This window comes from Plecotus auritus (assembly GCF_963455305.1).
Source record: "Plecotus auritus genome assembly, chromosome: 8".
Lineage (NCBI taxonomy): Eukaryota > Metazoa > Chordata > Mammalia > Chiroptera > Vespertilionidae > Plecotus > Plecotus auritus.
The window spans coordinates 87,713,678-87,734,655 of NC_137782.1; the positions used below are offsets into that span (position 1 = coordinate 87,713,678).

Consider the following 20,978-nt stretch of genomic DNA (forward strand, 5'->3'; position numbering starts at 1 on the left):
GATAGAGAATCAGCCTTCGGACCAAAAGGTTCCCGGGTTCGATTCCGGTCAAGGTCACGTACTTGATTGCAAGCTCTTACCCAGCCTGGGTTCTGTTCAGGGCTCATACATACAAGTTTCTCTCTGTTTTACCCTCTCTCTTCTACTCTCTCTAAAAAAAAAAAAAGAAAAAAAAAAAAACAATGGGAAAAATATCCTCAGGTGAGGATTAAAATAAAATAAAAAAATATATATGTATACATACACACATATATATTGAGTGAAAAAAGGTAAGGTGCAGAACTGTGTTCAGGGGTCCTCAAACTACGGCCCGCCGAGGACATTTATCCGGCCCGCCAGGTGCCGGGTGCCGCTGCCTGTCCTGCTTAGCAGCCGACTTGTCCCGGGCCCGCAGTGCGCATAGAAATTTGTTCGTAGTTTTTTTTTAAAACTATAGTCCGGCCCTCCAACAGTCTGAGGGATAGTGAACTGGCCCCCTGTTTAAAAAGTTTGAGGACCCCTGGTGTATATTATAATCTATCTATTTTAAGGGGGCGTCAGACATGCCTCCCTGCCTACATAAAGGACTTGCAAGGGTCTTGTTGAAATGATGGCCTCTGGGGAGGGGAACTGAGGGCTTGGGGGAATGAAAGTAGGAAGCAATTTACTCTTCACTCTAGATCAGGAGTTGGTTAAGCTTTTCTGTAAAGAGCTGAATTGTAAATATTTTAGGCTTTGCAGGCCATTTGGTCTCTCAACTGCCTCTGAATTGAACAAGCAGCCATAGACAATATGCAAGTGAATGGGTGTGGCTGTGTGTCAATACAAAGTTACGATCAATACTAAAACTTGAATTTCATGTGTTAGGAAATATTTTCCCCACAATTTGATTTTATTGCCATTTCCCCCCAACTTTAAAAAATGCTCATAGGCCCTAGCCGATTTGGCTTAGTGGATAGAGTGTCAGCTTGTGAACTGAAGGGTCCCGGGTTTGATTCTGGTCAAGGGCACATGCCCAGGTTGTAGGCTCTTTCCCCAGTAGGGGCTGTGCAGGAGGCAGCCAATCAATGATGCTCTCTCATCATTAATGTTTCTATCTCTCCCTCTCTCTTCCTCTCTGAAATCAATAAAAAAAAAAAAATATATATATATATATACTTATTTTTTTAAAAAATATATTTTTATTGATATTTTACAGAGAGGAAGGGAGAGGGATAGAGAGCCAGAAACATCGATGAGAGAGAAACATCGACCAGCTGCCTCCTGCACACCCCCACTGGGGACGTGCCCGCAACCAAGGTACATGCCCCTGACCGGAATCGAACCTGGGACCCCTCAGTCCACAGGCCGACGCTCTATCCACTGAGCCAAACCGGTTTCGGCAAAAAAAATATATATTTTAAAAAATAAAATAAAATAATGCTCATGGGTTAGAACATTGCCCCAATATGCCAAGATTGTGGGTTCAATCCCTGATTAGGACACATACAAGAATCATCCAATGAATGCATAAATAAATGGAACAACAAATCAATGTTTCTCCCCCCCCACTCCATCTCCCTCTTCCTCGGTCTCTAAAAATCAATAAAAGAAATTTACTTAAATGCTCACGGGGCCATAGAAAAACAGGTGGGCCCAATTTGGCCTACTGGCTGCAATCTAGACCCTTTCATATTGCTTGATAATAATTCTTTACATTTTATTACAAAATAATGCTTAAGAGGGGAACTTGAAATTTTACTTTTATCAAAAGGAGATGGGTTAAAGTTGGGTGCGGGTACCCTGCCCAGACCCCTCTAAGAAGTGAGCACAGAGGAGGATGCACCACGTTCAGTTGAGCTGGAAATCCCTGTTTTCCTGCACTACCACCTGCCTCATTCCACCACCAGATAGCAGCACAAATCCACCTAAAACCCGGCCATCCCCACACAGCTGGGAAGTCGGGGCCAGAAGTCAACTCACACATATCTGTTTTATTTTGCTCAAGATATGTTTAAAAAATGGAACCAGCATTTAAAAAATCTGGGTTTGCAGCTCCTCTTTATTTAACTTTAAAAATATTTTTACTTGAATTCATTGGGGGTGACATTGGTTAATAAAATTATATAGGTCTCAAGTATACAATTCTACAGTACATCATCTGTGTATCGTATTGTGTATTTATTTACCACCCCAAGCCCAGTTCCTTATGAGTAGCAGCTGCCCTTTGGGGCCTGATGTCTCCAGGCTATCCAAGTTCTCCGTGTCAGCTGCTGTTTCTCATCCTGCCCTGTTGCTGTTTTCTCGAAGGGGACACATGTGTCACTGGACACCTACCTCCTCCCCTCCCTCTCTCCACTTGGGCCGAAGGCAGGTGTTAGAGCACAATGGCTCTGGGTCAGATCAGGGCTGATTCCAGCCCTACCATCTACAAGTTTTGGGTATGTTACATGACCTCGTTGCCTCAGTTTCCCCATTTGCAAATGGGGCTGGGTGTATTCCCCTTTCAGAGCTGCAGGACTGCCTGATGGGACGCAATGCAGAGAGCTCTCCACAGTCTGGCACATGATAAGTACTCAGTAGGTGCTACCATTTCCCCCTGCTCTGCTCTCTTAGGCAGTTGTTTGCAACACCAGGAATCGAACGGTTGACCTCCTGGTTCATAGGTCGATGCTCTACCACTGAGCCATGCCTGCCGGGCCTCCTTCTGGTTTTGAACACATTTTTTAATTCAAGAGCATGGAACCGGTCTGAGCATGAGGCCTGGCTCTGCCTTACTAGCTGCGGGCAAATCACTTCACCTCTCTGGACTCAGGCTGTTTTTTTGCTGGCTCAGGAGAACTAACACAGGTTGGTAGGGCCTGGAAAATCTCTCCATCAGGCCTGGGAGTGGGAAACCAACACCTGCAGTCCCAACACTGCTTTTCTGGTCCCTCCAAAGGGTTTGGCTGTTGGCCCATCCCACTGTGGATTTCTTTGATAACACCTTTTCTTTTGGGAGCCATCCTGCTCTCCTCACATTCTGTGGCTTGGAAAGTGTTGATCCTGCCTCTGCAATTCCAGGTGAACATGTTTCAGCCCTGGCCAATCAGAACACCTCTCCACCAGTCCATGCCCTCCCTCCCCCAAGGTGATTGGTTCAGAAATAGACACATGATCCAATCCAGGCCAATGAGAACCTGCCCTGGGGCTTTTGCTGCAACTACTGGGAAAGGAGACTTTCCACTGAGATTGCTAAGCTGGTCCAATGTCAACTCAGAGAAAAACAAGAACTAGTCAGAGGCTAAGTTCTGATGAGTCATGTGAGCCTGAGTCCTGCCAAACTGTAAGTCAAAACCACTTGTGAACTTTTCAGTTATACGAACTTATAAAATTATTTCTGCTTAAGTTTTCTGTTACTTATGAGTTGATGAATTTTAAAACCCCTTCCTTTTGTGGTCCCTTCAGACAGTCACAAATCAAAAATCTAGTGACAGACAAACTTTAAGGAAATTAAAGTTATGGGTCACAATTTTTAAAAAGTGCTTTATCTGTGACTGCTCTAAGAGTCTTTTGTCATTTCTCTGTCCTCAACAGGCTTTTTCTCCTAATATTGTAGAAATTCTCTAGCCCAGACTAGATATTGATTGTAATGTGTGTAGTGTTTACTACTGAACCCCAGTGCCTAGCACATAGGAAATGCCTTATAATTATTTGTTCAATGAATGAACAAGATAGTCATTTGTCTGAAATGTCCAGTGTCTCTCCACTTGTCTCAGCCTAAGAGGTTCTGTGTAATGTCTTTTCTAACCTCATCTTCCACCTTCCCCTTGCTCACTTCAGTCCAATCACACTGTCTCTTAAAAACTACAAGTTGTTCCTGCCTCAAGACCTTTGCACTTGCTGTCCAGTCAAGAGGCCTCTTTCCCCAATTCTTTCCTCAGCTGGCTCCATATCCTCCTCTAGATCTCAGCTCAAATGTCACCTCCTGACAGGCCCTCCCAGACCACACTGCCAAACAGCCCCACTCTGCTTTCTCTATGCTGTTTGATTTTCTTTACAAATCAACATCTGAATGCCCATGTGCATTTATTCATGTTTATTGTCCGTCTGCCCAGGAGGTCATCTCCGCTAGGGTAAGTCCTTTTCTGTTTATGTTCACTGCTGTGCCCCAGGGTCCAGGTCAGAGCCTGGCACACACTAGATGCCAATAAACATTTGCTGAAGGAATTCACTAATGGGGATCAGCCTTAATACTCTATCATCATGATCTCCTGCAAGAGGAACATTCCTTACCAAATCATGGGTCCCCTCCAAGTGTTTGAAGTGGATATCAACATTAATTCACTGTCTCAGGTGACAAAGCCCCCATCCTGAGCCCGGAGTTGGGGTGGCAGGTGGGGGGTGGGGGGAGAGGGCGAGGAAAGGAGGGAGGAGAGTTAGGAATAGGCTAGGGGTGGGGCCTTACCCTCTGACTTCTTACACCCCTCCCCGAGTCAACCAGGAAACAGGAGGCAGCCCAGGTTAAGTAGACTCTTGCTGCTTTGTTATAAATATATTATGTACATCCAAAACATGACATTAAAATATCACTCCGTGTTACAGAAAAGATATTAAGGCTTTCTATTTACATTAAACAAGCAAGCACCTTTAAAAAAAAAAAAAAGCCCACTCTTCCTTCTCTGACATACCCCTGGCCAGAGGGGATACTGTGTCCCCTTCCAAATGATCAAGACCCAGGGTAGGGGCTATGCCCTGTGAAGTCATCCTTCTTTCATGTAGAACCATCAGCTCTGGCTGGAATCACGTGGGCAGGTGGAGAAGGGGAAGGGAAGATGGTCCAGACTTGGGCAGGGGATTCTGGCTTCTTCTGGCCACTGCCCTCAGACCCTTGCTGTACTTTGCTATCCTTAAATAGACAGGCTGGGCTGGGGCTGTCCACCAAGGCCTTTAGGGTCAGTTTGCAGGGCTATGGCAGGGCAATGCTCCAGGGACACTTAGGTGTGCCTAGGGGCTCCTAAACCACTAGGAGAAGACAAGGAGGGACAGATAAGAGGATTAGTGGCCCTAACGCCAGACACATGGAAGTGCTGCCCAGTGGGGCTGTGGGAGGTCAGAGTGTGGAGAGTGAGTGAACTTCCCCTCTACCCAAGGGGCTCCTTTTTCTGCAGTCAGGCTTGGTAGACAGAGCAGCTCAGGTAGTTAAGGAGGGGGCCATGGAAAGGAAACGGGGAAAAAAAAGGAAATGAAAAGTCAGTGGCTCAAGTATTCTGTGTCACAAAGGGTGGGCTGGGGGTGCCCAGGCCCAGCTCAGGAGGCGTCCTCTCCTAATGGAGGGGCCAGCACAAGGAAGGCTGAAATTTGGCAGATGGCTTCGGTTTGGGGAGGCCAAGGAAGGTTGGCAATGAGGTGGCAGGCTGGAGGAGTTATTTGATCTTCTGGGCCCATTTCATGTCATCTGCCCGAGGCTTCTCGCCTGTCAGGCCCTGGATAAGGTCCTCTAGGCGTCTCCAGAAGCCCATCTTCTCCAGAGGGTAGTTGAGCCAACCTGCAGTGGAACAGGGCACCAAGGGGTTGAATGGGGGAGGAGCAGTTGAGGGAATATAGAGAGAGCTGGTCCTACCTGAGGCAGGAGCAATAGGGAGTGGGTTGGCACAAGGGAGGGGACAAGGACTGATCAAGGAATCTAGAAACAGGGGCCTCCCACCAATGGGCTCAGGGGTGCTCAGACATGCCCTCATACCCTCATTCATTCACTTTCTTATTGAGCACTTACTATATGCTAAGCACAGTGGCAGCATTTCTTATCACTTGGCTCAAATGCCACCTCTCCCAGGAAGCTTTCCCTGACCACCACTTAAACCACACTCCAGGCCTGTGGTGCCCCTCTTTTATTTCTTTACAGCCTTTCTGATAATGTAACTAATCTCATTAATTTAGCACTTCCATGTTTTTTTTTGTTGGGTTTTCTCTCCAACCCTCAACTAGAATGTTAGCTCTCAACAGCAGAACCTCATGTTTTCTTCACTGTTCATACCCAGTGCCAAGAATGGTATGTACAACATAATAGGTACTCAATTCATATTTCTCACAATTTTATTTCATATTTGCATTACAATCTCCCAACCAAACAAGGCAGACACTATTATCAGTCCCTTTTTCCACATGAGAAAATGGAGACTTAGTGGGGAGTTTTCCAATTAGTAGCAGGCCAAACCAAGATTGATCCCAGGCCTGGCTAAGCAGTTAACTGAACTCCTAAATAGCCTAAATTCTATGCCCTCCACCTTCTTTCAAAGAGTATGACGTGCAAAAAATATTTTTTTGTGGCTCTCAGTTCTGCCTCCAGAAAAACAAAACAATCCCTCTTCCAAGACCCAGTAGTAGCTTATCGAGTACCTATTATGTGCCAAGCATCTGCCATCTTGCCATTCACATCCAGCCTTGAAAAGGTGGTACGTGAAGGAAGTGCCTGCAGACCCATTTTGTGGATGAAAAACACAATATCCAGGGAGGCTTGAGTCTTCTAAAGGCACACATGGAGGAGATGATAGGTGAACCTAACTTGGTCTGACTTGATAGCACCTTATGTACTTAACCTTGGAAGAAATCCAACTAGCCCTAGGAAATATGCTCACCTGATCCACCTCACCTCGCTGGTGGCACTGGCCATTACTAATGGCATATGTGCCTCCTTACCGTTCCTCAGACACTCTAGGCATCTTCCTGCCTCAGGACATTTGTACATGTTATTCCCTTTGCTTGAATTGATCCTTCCTTATTTATCTGCAAGTATTTGCACTCCTACCATATTCCAGCTTTCTGATCTCCTTATATGAACAGCCACTCCCCTCTCCCCCCCACACCCCATGACTCTCTGCCCCTTACCCTGCTGTTTTCCTCCATAGCATTTCTCAGACCTGGACTTTGTCATTTCTCCTGTCACTCTACCCCTCAAGCCCTCCACTCCAGCCACAATAGCCTCCTTGCAGCTCCTCAAACAAAAGTGCATGCTCCTGCCTCAGGACCTTTGCACCCACTGTTCATTCTTTCAGATCTGCATGACTTTCTCCCTCAGTTTAAAGGTCACTTTCTCAGTGAGGGCTTCCCTGACCGCCCAACTTAAAGGGCGAATTTCCCCATTTCTTTCCACCTCTGCTTTATTGTCCTCCATAGCAGTTAGCACTATCAGATGTAGGGCTTGTTTATTGTCTGGAATGTCCCCTAATAGAATGTAAATGCCTTGAAGACAGGATTTTTGCCAGTTTTGTTCAGTGCTGTGTCCTAAGCCCAGAGCAGTGCCTGGCATATAGTAGGTGCTTAATAAATATTTGTTCCATGAGCTGGGGTTAGGGAAGTTCTGTCTTGTTTATGGCTGTGTCCTTAGCACCTAGAAGAGTGCCTGGCATATAGTAGGTGCTCAATAAATGTTCTGAGAGAACATTCCCACAGGGCAAGGACTGCATGACCTTCCACTGTAACCTGTGCCCTCCTGACCCTCAGGATGGAGTTGTAGCTGGAGTGGGGAGGGGGTGTCCTGTTCTATGCCGCCTTATAGCCGCACCTGTGGTGATGCAGAAGTAGGTCTCGTGGGGTGAGACGTGGTGGATTCGATGGTGTTTACGCGGCAGGATGACATGCCAGTCCTGCAGGAGGATGACCCAGCGTGGTAGCCCAAAGTACGTGTGTGACCACTTGTGAATCTGGTTGGTGAAGGTGCCAAAGATGATCAGGCAGAAGACGAAGCATTCCCAGGGGTACAGCTGCTCCAGGGCTTCTGCAGGGTGGGGAGAGGGTGTGTACCCATAAGGCCCACGTAATTGTCACATGGGGTGGGGGGCCGTCCACCAGTCTGACCTATGCCACTCGCTCCAGGCAGCTCCCATCCCAGGGTAGCACCCAGACCTCCTTCCAGCCTCCCACGTGGCCTCAGCAGCAAGTTCAGACGCCCCTTCTGCTCAGTGGGCAGATAACGAATACACATAAATAACAATAACGTGGGCTCTGGAGTTGCAGCACTGGGTTCAGATCGCTGCTATGACATTTCTTGGCTGTATGAACCTGGGTCAGTGACCCTGCCTCTTGAGTCTTAACTTCCTCATCAATAAAATGGGAATAAGTTGCCCAGCCGGCGTGGTTCAGTGGTTGAGTGTTGACCTATGAACCAGGAGGTCATGATTGGATTCCCGGTCAGGGCACATGCCCGGGTTTCGGTCTCAATCCCCAGTAGGAGGTGTGCAGGAGGCAGCCAATTAATGATTTTCTCTCGTCATTGATGTTTCTATCTCTCCCTCTCCCTAATCAATAAAAATATATTTTAAAAAATGGAAATACGTCTTTGTCCAGGTTCCCGAAAAGCACAGCCTGAGAAGGATTTGGGGGCATTGTGATTTATTGGGGGATGGGGGACTGAGGGGAATCCCCTCTTCTGGAAAAACATCTGAGGGAATGAGGGAAGTAGGGCAGGGGAAGAGCTAAGCAAAGATGGGGTGGGGGAGTCTTGCCTCAGCCGATACCGAGGGGGAACTCTGGAGTGTTGATGGCTTCATAGAGTCGGTCCCATTCAGAAATGAGGGGGCTGGTCTTTTGTAGGTGTTTCCTGTCACTGGCTTTAGGCTTATCCCCAGGGGAGAGGCGGGACCTGCCCTAGCAGTTCTCAGAAGGGGCAGCTGGGAGTTGTTAGCAGCCCTCCTCACAGCAACAGTGAGGGAGGTTCCACCCCTTGGGAAGAGGGTGTGGAAGGGGCACCACAGTACCTACTACCACAGGTACTCATCACATCTACCCACAGGGAGGTTGCTCTGAGGATCAGTGAGGTGTCAAATTGTTAAAACAAGACCTGGAAAAGGAAGGACTCATTTCCCCACCTGACAGATAAGGCTCAGAGAGATGAAGTGACTTATTTTGGGACAAGTTCCCTCCCTAAAATACATAGGGCAGAGATCTGAATGCAGGACTGTCTGAGTTCACAGTGGATACTCTTTCCACTAAGCCAGGGCAGCAAAACCAGCTCTTAGGCAGGTAATACAAATAAGCAAAGGGGTGGGGGGTGTAGGACAGCAGGGAGTAGTGGGGACTGTGGCAAACTGGAGAGAGTGCATTCCTGTCTAAAGGTGGCAGCTGCACTTAGCTCCAGCCCAGTGAAGAAGCCAAGTGGAAACAAGGGCCCAGGGTGGCCAGATTGGATTGTTTAAGAGAAGCTGGAAACACAGGCCTTTATGTCCAATGTCCCAATTTTACATGAAGGTAACACAATTTTTTATAACACTGTGAGGGCCCAAACACACACACACAAGCCACAGGAGGCTCATGGACACATGAGTGTTTGTCTCCGTGGCCCCCTGGAGGCCCACCACCAGCTGGCACGCTCACCAGGGCTCTGGGTGTGGAACTGGTAGGCCATGTTCAGCAATGGCAGCAGTGTCACCAGGCAGTTGTCCCCATTGGTCTCGATGAAGTCATGACGTGTGATGGCTGTTGGGTCGATGTGATGCTCCCGGAACGGCCGGATGAAAGCCTGGGGTGGGATAGGGAGGCGGGAGTGAGGATAGATCCAGCCAGTCTATCTATGCTGGCCAGCTACTCCCACAGTCTCCAGCACACACATAACTCGAGCTCACCTCCTTGGCTTTGGGATGCCAGAACATTCCATCATGCCACTGATGCCACAGACCCCACCCAGTCTTCACGGTCTAGTTCTAGCGGAAGATAGGTCGAAATGACCTGGCAGGGACCTTGGGCTGGTACTGCTCCCCTTTGGGCCTGCCTCCCCACCTGGGCTATGAGGGGTGTTGGAGACAGGCTCCACCCTCTTTCCCACCCTAAGACAGGGAAACAGAGGCTCAGACAGGAAAGGGAACTCACCCAATGTCAGAGAGCCCGACCTCCTTCCAGAGGAGACGGGCTGGGGCTGGCTCAATATACGCACCTTCCCCACAATGGGCAGCTCCACAGAACCCCAAGTGTCGGCTCCCCAGTGCACCAGGCCAGACAAGAAGTCAGCAATGAGAGCCCCTGCAACTGTGGACAAGAACAGAGTGAGAATGGCGAGGGGGACAGGGGACACACAGGGACATCTCGCCATCTGCCCACTCCAAACCAGGAGTCAAGCATTCACTCACTGGCTTGCTCGCTCATTCACTCATTTGTTAGGGGAAAGGCTGTCCCTTCTCTACTTGGGAGCTCTCTTTCCTGTGAATGGAGCCTCAGTCTGGTTCTGGCCCTTTACTTGTTCTGCCTCAGGGGAGATATGGGGACTGGAGAGGATAAACTGGGCATGCTCAGATCAGCTTAACCTTTCCCTATGAGGAGCTGACCCTCAGTTGCCCCACACAGGGAAGCCTGCTCTGTTACAGTGTTGCTGGTGACTAGATAGAAATGTCTTTCTGGAGTTTGGTGTCAAGAAGTACTTTACTGGCTTATTTTGCTGAGGACAATAATCTCCAGGGGGATATCTGTAATATTCTCAACAATGAAACAAAAAGAGAAGTACATTAGGTGCCGATAGACACCACAGTCCCCAATCCTACCTAGCTTTTATCAACAATAAACATGGTAATTTGGCATCCAGCAGCCTTTTCTTTATCTTTGTTCTCAATTGGTTCAGAACTGGAGTGGGGTCCCCTAAGAGACCCCAATACCACTCACTCACTTGAGGGTTTAGTATGATACAGAGGTTAAGAGCTGTTAGATCTGTACTCAAATTCCAGCTGTCACTCACTAGCTGTGTGATACTGGGCATGTTACTTAACCTCTCTGTGCCCCAATTTCTTGAAGATAGATGGGAATGATGATGATTTTAAAAAAAGTACCACTTATAGCACTTTCTTAGTATCAGACACAAGTGCTTTACATGCTTGATTTCAAAAAATTCTCATAGTCTGCCCTGACCGGTTTGGCTCAGTGGATAGAGCATTGGCCTGAGGACTGAAGGGTCCTGGGTTCGATTCTGGTCAAGGGCGTGTACCTTGGTTGTGGGTACATCCCCGGTGGGAGGTGTGCAGGAGGCAGCTGATAGATGTTTCTCTCTCATCGATGTTTCTAACTCTCTTTCCCTCTCCCTTCCTCGCTGTAAAAAAAAAATAAAATAAAATAAAAAAAATCAATAAAATATATTTAAAAAATTCTCATAATTTTTAGAAGTTGGTACCATTTTTATTTTTAGTTTATAGAAATGGGAACTGAGGTTTGGAGAACAGAAGTTACTAGAACGAGATAGCATAGATGGCAAGTGGCAGAGCTGGGTTCTTTTTTTTTAATATATTTTTTATTGATTTTTTTACAGAGAGGAAGGGAGAAGGAGAGGGATAGAGAGTTAGAAACATCGATGAGAGAGAAACATCAATTCAGCTGCCCTCTGCACACCCCCCACCGGGGACGTGTCCGCAACCAAGGCACATGCCCCTGACCGGAATCGAACCCGGGACCCCCCAGTCCACAGGCCAACGCTCTATCCACTGAGCCAAACTGGTCAGGGCGGCAGAGCTGGGTTCTTAACCAGCATTGAGGATCAAATCTAACACAGCAGGATGAACCATCACCATTGTACACCTGGGGAAACTGAGGCAGAGAGGCGACCACCTGTCCAGGTAACACCCCAGTGCCACTCCCATCACACTCCCCTCTCACTGTATCTCAGCCCTCTTGGTGTGTTCCCTTTCCCTTGCACACTCTTACATGTCTTGGGTCTTCACATTTGCTTTCCCCTCTGCCTGGAACATTCTTTTCCAAGATGTAACACAGTTCACTCTTCACTTCCTTCTGTTCTTCACTCAAGTCCTCCAGGGACACCTGATCTAAAATTGTACCTGCTCTTGCCCGGCCAACATGGCTCAGTGGTTGAAGGTTGACCCATGAACCAGGAGGTCACGATTTGATTCCTGGTCAGGGCACATGCCTGGGTTGTGGGCTAGATCCCCAGTGTGGGGTGTGCAGAAGGCAGCCGATCAACGATTCTCTCTCATCATTGATGTTTCTCTCTCTCTCTCTCTCCCCCTTCCCCTCTGAAATCAATAGACATGTTAAAAAAATAACAAAATAATAAAATAAAATTGTATCCCCTCTCACCTTCCAGCATTTCCTATCTCCTGTCTCCTTTTGTCCAAGTGCCTGTCACCTCGGACTTCTTTTTTCTGATTACTGTGTCCCTCACAAGGATGTCAGCCCACAAGATCAGGGATTTTATTCTTTTTTTTTTTTTAATATATTTTATTGATTTTTTTTTTTTTACAGAGAGGAAGGGAGAGGGAAAGAGAGTTAGAAACATCGATGAGAGAGAAACATCTATCAGCTGCTTCCTGCACACCTCCTACCGGGGATGTGCTCACAACCAAGGTACATGCCCTTGACCGGAATCGAACCTGGGACCTTTCAGTCCTCAGGCCAACGCTCTATCCACTGAGCCAAACCGGTCAGGGCAGGGATTTTATTCTTTTGTTTATGGCTGCATCCTGGTTCCTGGCACTTATCAGGGGTTCTGTACATACTCACTGAATTAATCAATGTAAACTCGAAGTACAGTACTTGGCACACAGTAACCCCTCCATACCTATAATTATCGATGCTGTTGTTATGTGGTCATTTAGTCTGTAAGCAACATTTTGTGAGACCCTGTACTGTGCACCAAGCTCCGGAACCAGAGATGCACCAGATATTGAGCTCACTGTCTCTGGGGCAGAGACACAGGCAGGAAAAGCTATAAAACATGGCAGGGAACAATGCAGTTCTCAGTGATTGTAAGTGTAGTCCACTGGGTCATGTGACTTCAGGCACACCCTTTCCCTCCCCCTCCCCACACTCAGTTTCTCTGGTGAACTTGTTCAAGGCCCAGCAAGGCCATTTAAGGGTTCTTTGAGTTCTGCTAGAGCCCTCGGCCCCTTGGTGACAAGAGACCAGGTCACTGGGCCACTGTGGAGGCTGCAGAAAAGTTCCCGGAATGGGGGTCATGAATGAGGGGGCAAGAGTGGGCATGCAAGTATCTGGGCCCAAGTTAAAGGGTAGCCGTGAATGAAGACTTTCCAGAGGCCTGGAGCCTCCATCCCATGGATATCAAACATGGGACAGACAGTGGGGGAAGGGAGACACAGCTCTATGTAAGTTCTTGGTGACAAGGCCAGGCGGGCAGGTAGGGATAAGCACTCCTCCTGACATGTGGAAGCTGAAAGATTAGTCATAGGGTGACACAGGTGGCTGGGTTGGGAAGGGTCAGGGCTCAGCAGGGCCCTCTGGGCCTGTATGCCCAGGGCCCCACCCAGGGCTGGGCAGTCTGGCTCCTCAATGATAATGCCAGGAGGGTGGACCCAGGCAAGAGTCCGGGAGGCCAGGGAGACAGGAGACAAGGGCTTTGCACTTGCTGTTTCCTTGGCCGGCACCCCACCCCTCCCTAAAGATCCCGGAGCGGCTGGCTCCTCCTCAGCCTTCCAGTTCAGGGCAAACATCACCCAACCCCCCTGGTGAAAGCCAGCCTCTCAGCAGGTGCTCTTGGTCACGTCTCTGTGCTTTATTTCCATCACAGCACTTGTCTCCACATGAGACGGTGTCACTTATTATCCCTCTTCTTGGATAAGGAAAGGGGCTCTAAGAAGTTGTCTCCCCTCCCTAGAGTCTCATGACATGGAAGTGGTAGCCCTGGGATGGGAAGAGGCGGGTCTACCTGCCTCTAAAACCAGCACCCTTTTCATGCCCTTAAGCTGCACCTCAGTAAGTCCAGGGGCATTAATAGAGCTTCTATTGCATACTACAGGATGCTCTAGACACACTACCTTGTGTCCACCAGGAGCGACAATAGGGTATGTGGACAAGAGCTAAGGTGAATCTAGATCAAGAATCAGGGGCCTCATCTCTTGCTACTATATTGCTCTGTCACCCTGGGCAAGTCCCTTGCCCCCTCTGGACCTCAGCATCTTTACTTGCATAGTGAAGTGACTCCCGAGGCTCTATCCTGACAACTCTAACAATGCCTTTATCTATCTATCTATCTATCTATCTATCTATCTGTTTTTAAAAAATATATTTTTATTGATTTTAGAGAGGAAGGTAGAAGGAGAGAGAGATAAAAGCATTAATGGTGAGAGAGAATCATTGATCGGCTGCTTCCTGCACACCCTACACTGGGCATCGAGCCCGCAACCCAGGCATGTGCCCTGACTGGGAATTGAACCATGACCTTCTGGTTCATAGGTCGACGTTCAACCACAAAGCCAAGCTATTTATTTATTTATTATTTATCTTCACCTGGGGATATTTTTTCCATTGCTTTTCAGAGACAGTGGGCCCGGCCCGTGTGGCTCAGTGGTTGAGCGCTCCCGACTTGGGGGCAGGGAGCAAACTGCAACCCAGGTATGTGCCCTTCACCTGGAATTGAACGTGCAACCTTTCAGTGAGTGACCAATGCTCTAACCACTGAAAAACACCGGCCAGGGCTACTGATGCCTCTAAATGCTGCCTCCCAGTGAGTGTGACCTTGTGCCCCCTAATTTTCCTCCGGCCCCTGTTCCACACACCACTGATCTACTTCTTGTCATAGATGGGTTTTGCATATTCTAGAACTTCACATAAATGGATTCACATAAATAGTATGTGCTTTGCCAAAACTGGTTTGGCTCAGTGGATAGAGCGTCGGCCTGCGGACTGAGGGGTCCCGGGTTCGATTCCGGTCAAGGGCATGTACCTTGGTTGCGGGCACATCCCCAGTGGGAGGTGTGCAGGAGGCAGCTGATCGATGTTTCTCTCTCATCGATGTTTCTAGCTCTCTATCCCTCTCCCTTCCTCTCTGTAAAATATCAATAAAATATATTTAAAAAAAAATAGTATGTGCTTTTTTGAGTCTACCTTCTTTCATTAGCATAATGCTTCTAGAATCACCCATGTAGTTGATGCATCAGCAATTCGTCCTTTTTATCGCCGAGTCATATTCCATTGTCAGGATGTACCACAGTGTGTTTATCTATTTCACTATTGGATGTCTGGGTTGTTTTCAGGTATGATTTAAATGTCATACCCGAACGTCCGTGAAAATGTCCATATATAAACCTGTGTGTAGACATAAGTCCCATTTCTTTTGGGTGAAGATTTCAGCTGTTTTACTTGACATTTGTTGGGTACTTTAGGTACCAGGCCCTATGTCAGCATTAAATGTTTTTGTTATTTTTAAAAAATATATTTTATTGATTTTTTTACAGAGAGGAAGGGAGAGGGATAGAGAGTTAGAAACATCGATGAGAGAGAAACATCTGTTAGCTGCCTCCTGCACACTCCCTACTGGGTATGTGCCCACAACCATGGTACATGCCCTTGACCAGAATCGAACCCGGGACCCTTGGGTCCCCAGGCCGATGCTCTATCCACTGAGCCAAACTGGTAAGGGCAGCGCCTTAAGTATTTTAACTCTTTTAATCCCTACACTGTACCAAGGCCAGTCCTAAGCTGGTTACACATCTTATCTTTGTAATCATCCTAAGCATTTAATCCTCCCAGAGGACAGAAATAACAATAAAAACAATACAGATGTCCCTGACTTACAATGGTTCAACTTAGGACTTTTCAACTTTACAATGGTGCAAAAGCAATACACATAATAAATAATGATATTTAACAGTTCATTAAAATAAGCTTTGTGTGATGATTTGGCCCAACTGTAGGCTAATGTTAAGTGTTCCAAACATATTTAAGGTGGGCTAGGTGTTCAGTAGTTTAGATATATTAAATACATTTTTTAAAATATATATTTTTATTGATTTCAGAGAGAAAGGAAGAGGGGGAGAGATAGACACATCAGTGATGAGAGAGAATCATAGATCGGCTGCCTCCTGCATGACCCCTACTGGGGCTCGAGCCCAAATCCCTGCATGTGCCCTGACCAGGAATTGAACCCTGACCTCCTGGGTCATAGGTCAGTGCTCAACCCCTGAGCCACCCTGGCCGGGCTAAATACATTTTTGACTTATATTTTATTGGGATGTAACCCCATCCTAAATTGAGAAGCATCTACATTAGAAAAACAATGTTTGTTTGTGATAATAGTTAACACTGGAGCACTTTCGTGTGCCTGGTGCTATGTAGGTATTAAAAAGTGCATTATTGGGGACCATAGCTTCCCACACCTTAAATATGGGCTGTGCACAGTGACTTCCTTCCAAAGAGAATGCAGTATGGAAGGGGGAGGAGAGTAACTTTGCAGTGGAGAAAGTTGGCAAACACTACCTGGGCCAGGGGCATGGTCAACATCACAATGCTAAGTCATGTTGATAGTATGTACCTTGCTATGATGTGATAAAAATGACAATTTAGCCCAGCCGGCATGGCTCAGTGGTTGAGCGTTGACCTATAAACCAGGAGATCAGGGTTCGATTCCCGGTCAGGGCATATGCCTGGGTTGCGGGCTCAGCCCTGTGTGTGGGGCGTGCAGGAGGCAGCCGATCAATGATTCTCTCATCATTGATGTTTCTGTCTCTCTCTCTCTCTCTCTCCATTCCTCTCTGAAATCAATAAAAAAATATTTTTAAAAAATGACAATTTACCTCTGAGCTCTTCCTCTCAAAACATCTTACCCAGTCTAAGAAAAACACTAGACAAATTCCAGTGGAGAGGCATCCAATGAAATTCTGGTCCTCGCCAAAACCGGTTTGGCTCAGTGGATAGAGCATCGGCCTGCGGACTGAAGGGTCCCGGGTTCGATTCCGGTCAAGGGCATGTACCTTGGTTGCAGGCACATCCCCAGTGGGAGGTGTGCAGGAGGCAGCTGATCGATGTTTCTCTCTCATCGATGTTTCTAGCTCTCTATCACTCTCCCTTCCTCACTGTAAAATATCAATAAAATATATATATATAAAAAAAAAGAAATTCTGGTCCTCAAAACTGTGAAGGTCACTGAAAACTAGGAAAATCTGAGAAACTAGCACAGTTAAGAGGAACCTGAAGGGACATGACAACTACATGTGATGTGGAATCCTGAATAGGATCCTGGAACAGAAGGAGGACATTAGGTACAAAGGCCACCTGAACAAACTATGGACTTTAGTTCCTAATAATGTACCCATATTGGAACAGTAATTATAACCAATGTATGGTACTAATGTAAGATATAAGATGCTAATCATAGGGAAAGAGGTTTATAGGAACTCTCTTTACTATTTGCTCATTTTCTGTAAATCTAAAACTGTCCTAGCCCAGCCGGTGTGGGTCAGTGGTTGAGTGGCGACGCATGAACCAAGAGGTCAATGGTTTGATTCCTGGTCAGGGCACATGCCTGGGTTGTGGCTCGATCCCCAGTAGGAGGATTGCAGGATGTTTCTCTCCCTTCCTCTATCTCTAAAAATCAATAAAAACATACTTTAAAAAAATGGATGTAAAACTGTTCTAAAAGTAAAGTCTATTAAAAAAAGTGTATTATCTCACTTCATGTGTACTGTGATGGGCCCTATCATATCTTGACTTCCAGAGGAGAAAATGTGATGGGGGTAAGGACTGCTCAGGCCACACAGGACAGTCAGGGCTCCTAGCAAGTGGCCAGAGACCATAGCAAGGTGTTAAGGATGACACTGAACCTTCCTGTTCAAGTCTGGGAAATGGGAATTGTAATAGTACTCACTTCACCTAATTAAAATCAAGTTAGTAAGATGGGCTAAGGTAAGTCAAGTGCTTAGCATGGTCCCTGGGACACAGTAAGAGCTCCCCAAATGTAGCTACAGTCAGCGGTTTAAACATTACTCTCCTCTCAGAGCCTTGGTCTTGTCATCTGTTACAGGACCAACACCCGGCCTTTGGGGGCAGCGGAGCCAGGAGGGATGTATGATAGAACAGAGGTCAGGAATCATTTTAGGAGAGAATGAGTTCTCCCCTTCTGGGAGGAGATGGCTCTGTGATCCCCAGGCCTCTGTGCATGGCTGTTTTTAGACTCCAGGCCTGCTGCCTGAGGCTGCTTTAATAGGGGCAGGGGTGGCAGAGGCGGGCACACAGAAGCTTCTTTGTCCCAGCCGGTGGCGGTGGCTGGCAGCTGGCTCACCCTGGGGATGGCTTCAGTTCGGTTACCTCCCTGTCTGCAGGACACTGGGGTGGGGGTAGGGATAGGGGATGACTCACTTCAGGCTATCTTGACTCACTGGGTGTCCTTGAGACAAACCCACCAAGGGGCCCACTTCCCCACAAGTCACCCAGAAGGGACTTCTTCGCCTCTGCCCAACTCAGGGCCTGGTATGGAGACAGAGTGATGAGACAGAGTGGACACTGCTAAGGGCTGGTCCATATGGTCCTGAGCCAAACCCCAGCTTTGAGCTCAGAATCACATGGCGATACTCCACCTGACCTAGCAGGCCAGCCATGACCTGAGGCCATGTGACCTGTGTCCTCACTGCTGACCTTGCACTCACTGTGCCCCCTACCTGGAACACCCTCTCCTGTTTGTCTGGCAAAAACCCCTATTCTCTCTTCCAAAGACCGCCTCACAAGTCCACGTATTCTTCCTCTACTTTCCCCAACGCAGCACAGCTCAGGGCTCCCAGGGCTGTTCATTTGTTCACTCATTCATTCACAACAATAGTCCTGGTCAGGTCCCTAATGCCTGACCAGTGGTCCTCTCACTGCCCCCCAAGTCTTCTGGAAACATATTTTCCTCTTGCCGTGCCTCCTACCTCTTGGCTGGCTCTTCCTCCTCTTCCCAACCTGGAAGCACCAGTGGCCTCGGGCTCTGCTCCCACTCAGCTCTTGAGGGCGCTTCAAACACCATCTCTACCCTCTAGACCTCCCAGATTAAAATATACACTGAATGGCCAGATTATTATGATATCTCTGAACGCATAATAACCTGGCCACTCAGTGTGTGTGTGTGTGTGTGTGTGTGTGTGTGTGTGTGTGTGTGTGTATGTGTGTGTGTGTGTGTGTGTGTGTGTGTGTATATATATGTATATATATATATATATATATATATATATATATATATATATTAGAGTAGAGGCCCAGTGCATGAATTCGTGCATGGGTGGGGTCTGGCCAGCCTGGCCAGGGGGAGGGGACATGGACGGTTGGCCAGCCTGCCTGCTGGTCAAACTCCTGGTCGAGGGGACAATTTGCATATTAGCCTTTTATTATATAGGATATACACTGCATTCATATATCATAATAATCTGGCCACTCAGTGTGTGTGTGTGTGTGTGTGTGTGTGTGTATTTCAGAGAGGAAGGGGGAGAGAGATAGAGAGAAATATCAATGAAAAGAGAGAATCATTGATCGGCTGCTTCCTGCATGCCCCACACCAGGGATCGAACCCGCAATCTGGTCATGTGCCCTGACCAGGAATCGAACCGTGAGATTGACGCTCAATCACTGAGCCACACTGGCTAGGCCAGCCCTCCCAGATTTTGATCTCTCACTGCCTTTCCTGATTCCACACTGGGATTTCCATTTCCCTTCTAGACAGACAACCTCCCTTTGGCTCTCAGGCAGGCATTTCAAGCATCTACCCTCAAGCCAGCTTCTTCAGCCTCATCCACTCAGGCCAAAAGCCTGGAGTAGCCGCTGACCCCACCCCTCTCACCTCCACAGCCAATCTGGCAGCATATGACTGGCTCACCTTTCACGGCTCACCCCTAATCTGACAACTTCTCACTACCTCCTCTGCCCTACCCAGGTCTGGGCCACCATCTTTGCCTCCTCTCTGGCCCTTGCTCCCTGCCCTCTCCATTTTCTCTGCAGGATCAGCTCCCTGTGGGAAACTCACAAATGACTGCTCACAGCTTTTAGACTAAAACCCCTGGCCTCCTCTTTATTCCCCAAAGCACTGGACATACAACAGCCTCAGGGCCTTTGCACTTGCAGTTCCCTTTGCCTAGAATACCCATCACAGAGATCTGCCAGGCCCCATGCCTCACCTTTCAGGTCTCTACACAAATGTCGCTGACCTCACCTCTTCCCCGCCTACTTCCTTATCTTGATTGTGTTAGCAGCATTGCACCATCTGTTTGCACTTTTTAACTGGGCACCTTTTCATGCTTCTGCTTTTTCTCATTTCAAAGGCCTTGCAGAGGCACCAGAACCTCTGGGGAGATAATGGTGGATGGGAGGCAGGCTCCGAAGGAGGCACAGAGCCCTTAAGTCTTGCTTCGCAGTTAACATGCAAATCAGCGCAGCTACTTAAACTGATTAGGGACTGTGTAAACACTGCTATCGGGATTGTCTGTTCTTATCAGCCCAGAGGCAAAGGTATGAGATTGGGAAGCTGCAATCAGATGCACTGACTGAACAGTCAGAGATCTCCTAGGCCCAGGGCTAGCAACTACCTGGTCCTAACCCTGGAAGGGACTGACAACCTGCCTTGGATGCCCACTGTCCTGGCTCAGATAACACACACGTAGGCTTTGAGGCTGCTGATCCTTTGCCCAAGCGGGGCCCACTGTCTAGAACACCCTCTCCTCTCAGTGCTAACTGGTGGCTGCACAGTCCCTGGTTCAGGAGCCACGCAGTTCTGAATACGTGATCCCAGACCCTGCTGCTGCCTGGGTGAGGACCAATGGGCAAGTCACCTGGCTACTCAGAGGATGGTGATCAGAACCTTCTCACTAGGCTGCCACTGAGAGTTGAAAGTGCCCAGCTAGCCTAGGGCCTGGCATTGTAGGCACTCAGGAAATATCCACTGTTAAACTGACCATTGAGGCAGAAGGCCCAAGCCCTGGTGAGTGGGCCTTCCACCCCTCTATTCAGTCACTGGCCCTCTCAGCAGTTATGCACACCTGCATTTTGCCCTCACACTAGCTCTAGGAGGCAAGGACTGTGGGCAGCTTCACTTAAAAGATGTGGAAAATGAGGCTCAGAGATGCAATGACACCTGCCCAAGTCCACACAGCCAAGAGGTGGTGGAGCCGGGACTTGAATCCAGGTCTGCAGGGGCCTGCTTGTAACCACCTCAGATGGGGCTTTAGGGCTCACACTGTCTGCATTACTGCCTTTGAATGAGAGGCTGGAGGTGCAGGTCCCTCTCACTCCTGGGCAGAGGGGGCACATCTGGCACATCTGGCTCCTATGGGTGGGGCCCAGGCTCCCCAGCACTGGAT

The 20,978-nt window shown here is 48.0% G+C and overlaps 1 protein-coding gene across 1 annotated transcript in view; it reads right to left on the minus strand.

Moving 5' to 3' along the window:
• Positions 1-4,479: 4,479 nt before the first annotated feature.
• Positions 4,480-20,978, minus strand: part of LOC308255554 (plasmanylethanolamine desaturase 1) — a 28,754-nt gene continuing 12,255 nt past the window's right edge. The window contains exons 3-6 of the mRNA XM_080683158.1: positions 9,866-9,957; positions 9,310-9,454; positions 7,502-7,714; positions 4,480-5,485 (exon numbers count right to left, since the gene is read on the minus strand). Of these exons, the coding sequence (XP_080539284.1) occupies positions 5,364-5,485; positions 7,502-7,714; positions 9,310-9,454; positions 9,866-9,957 (572 nt within the window). The 3' untranslated portion in view covers positions 4,480-5,363. The remainder of the gene's footprint in view (positions 5,486-7,501; positions 7,715-9,309; positions 9,455-9,865; positions 9,958-20,978) is intronic.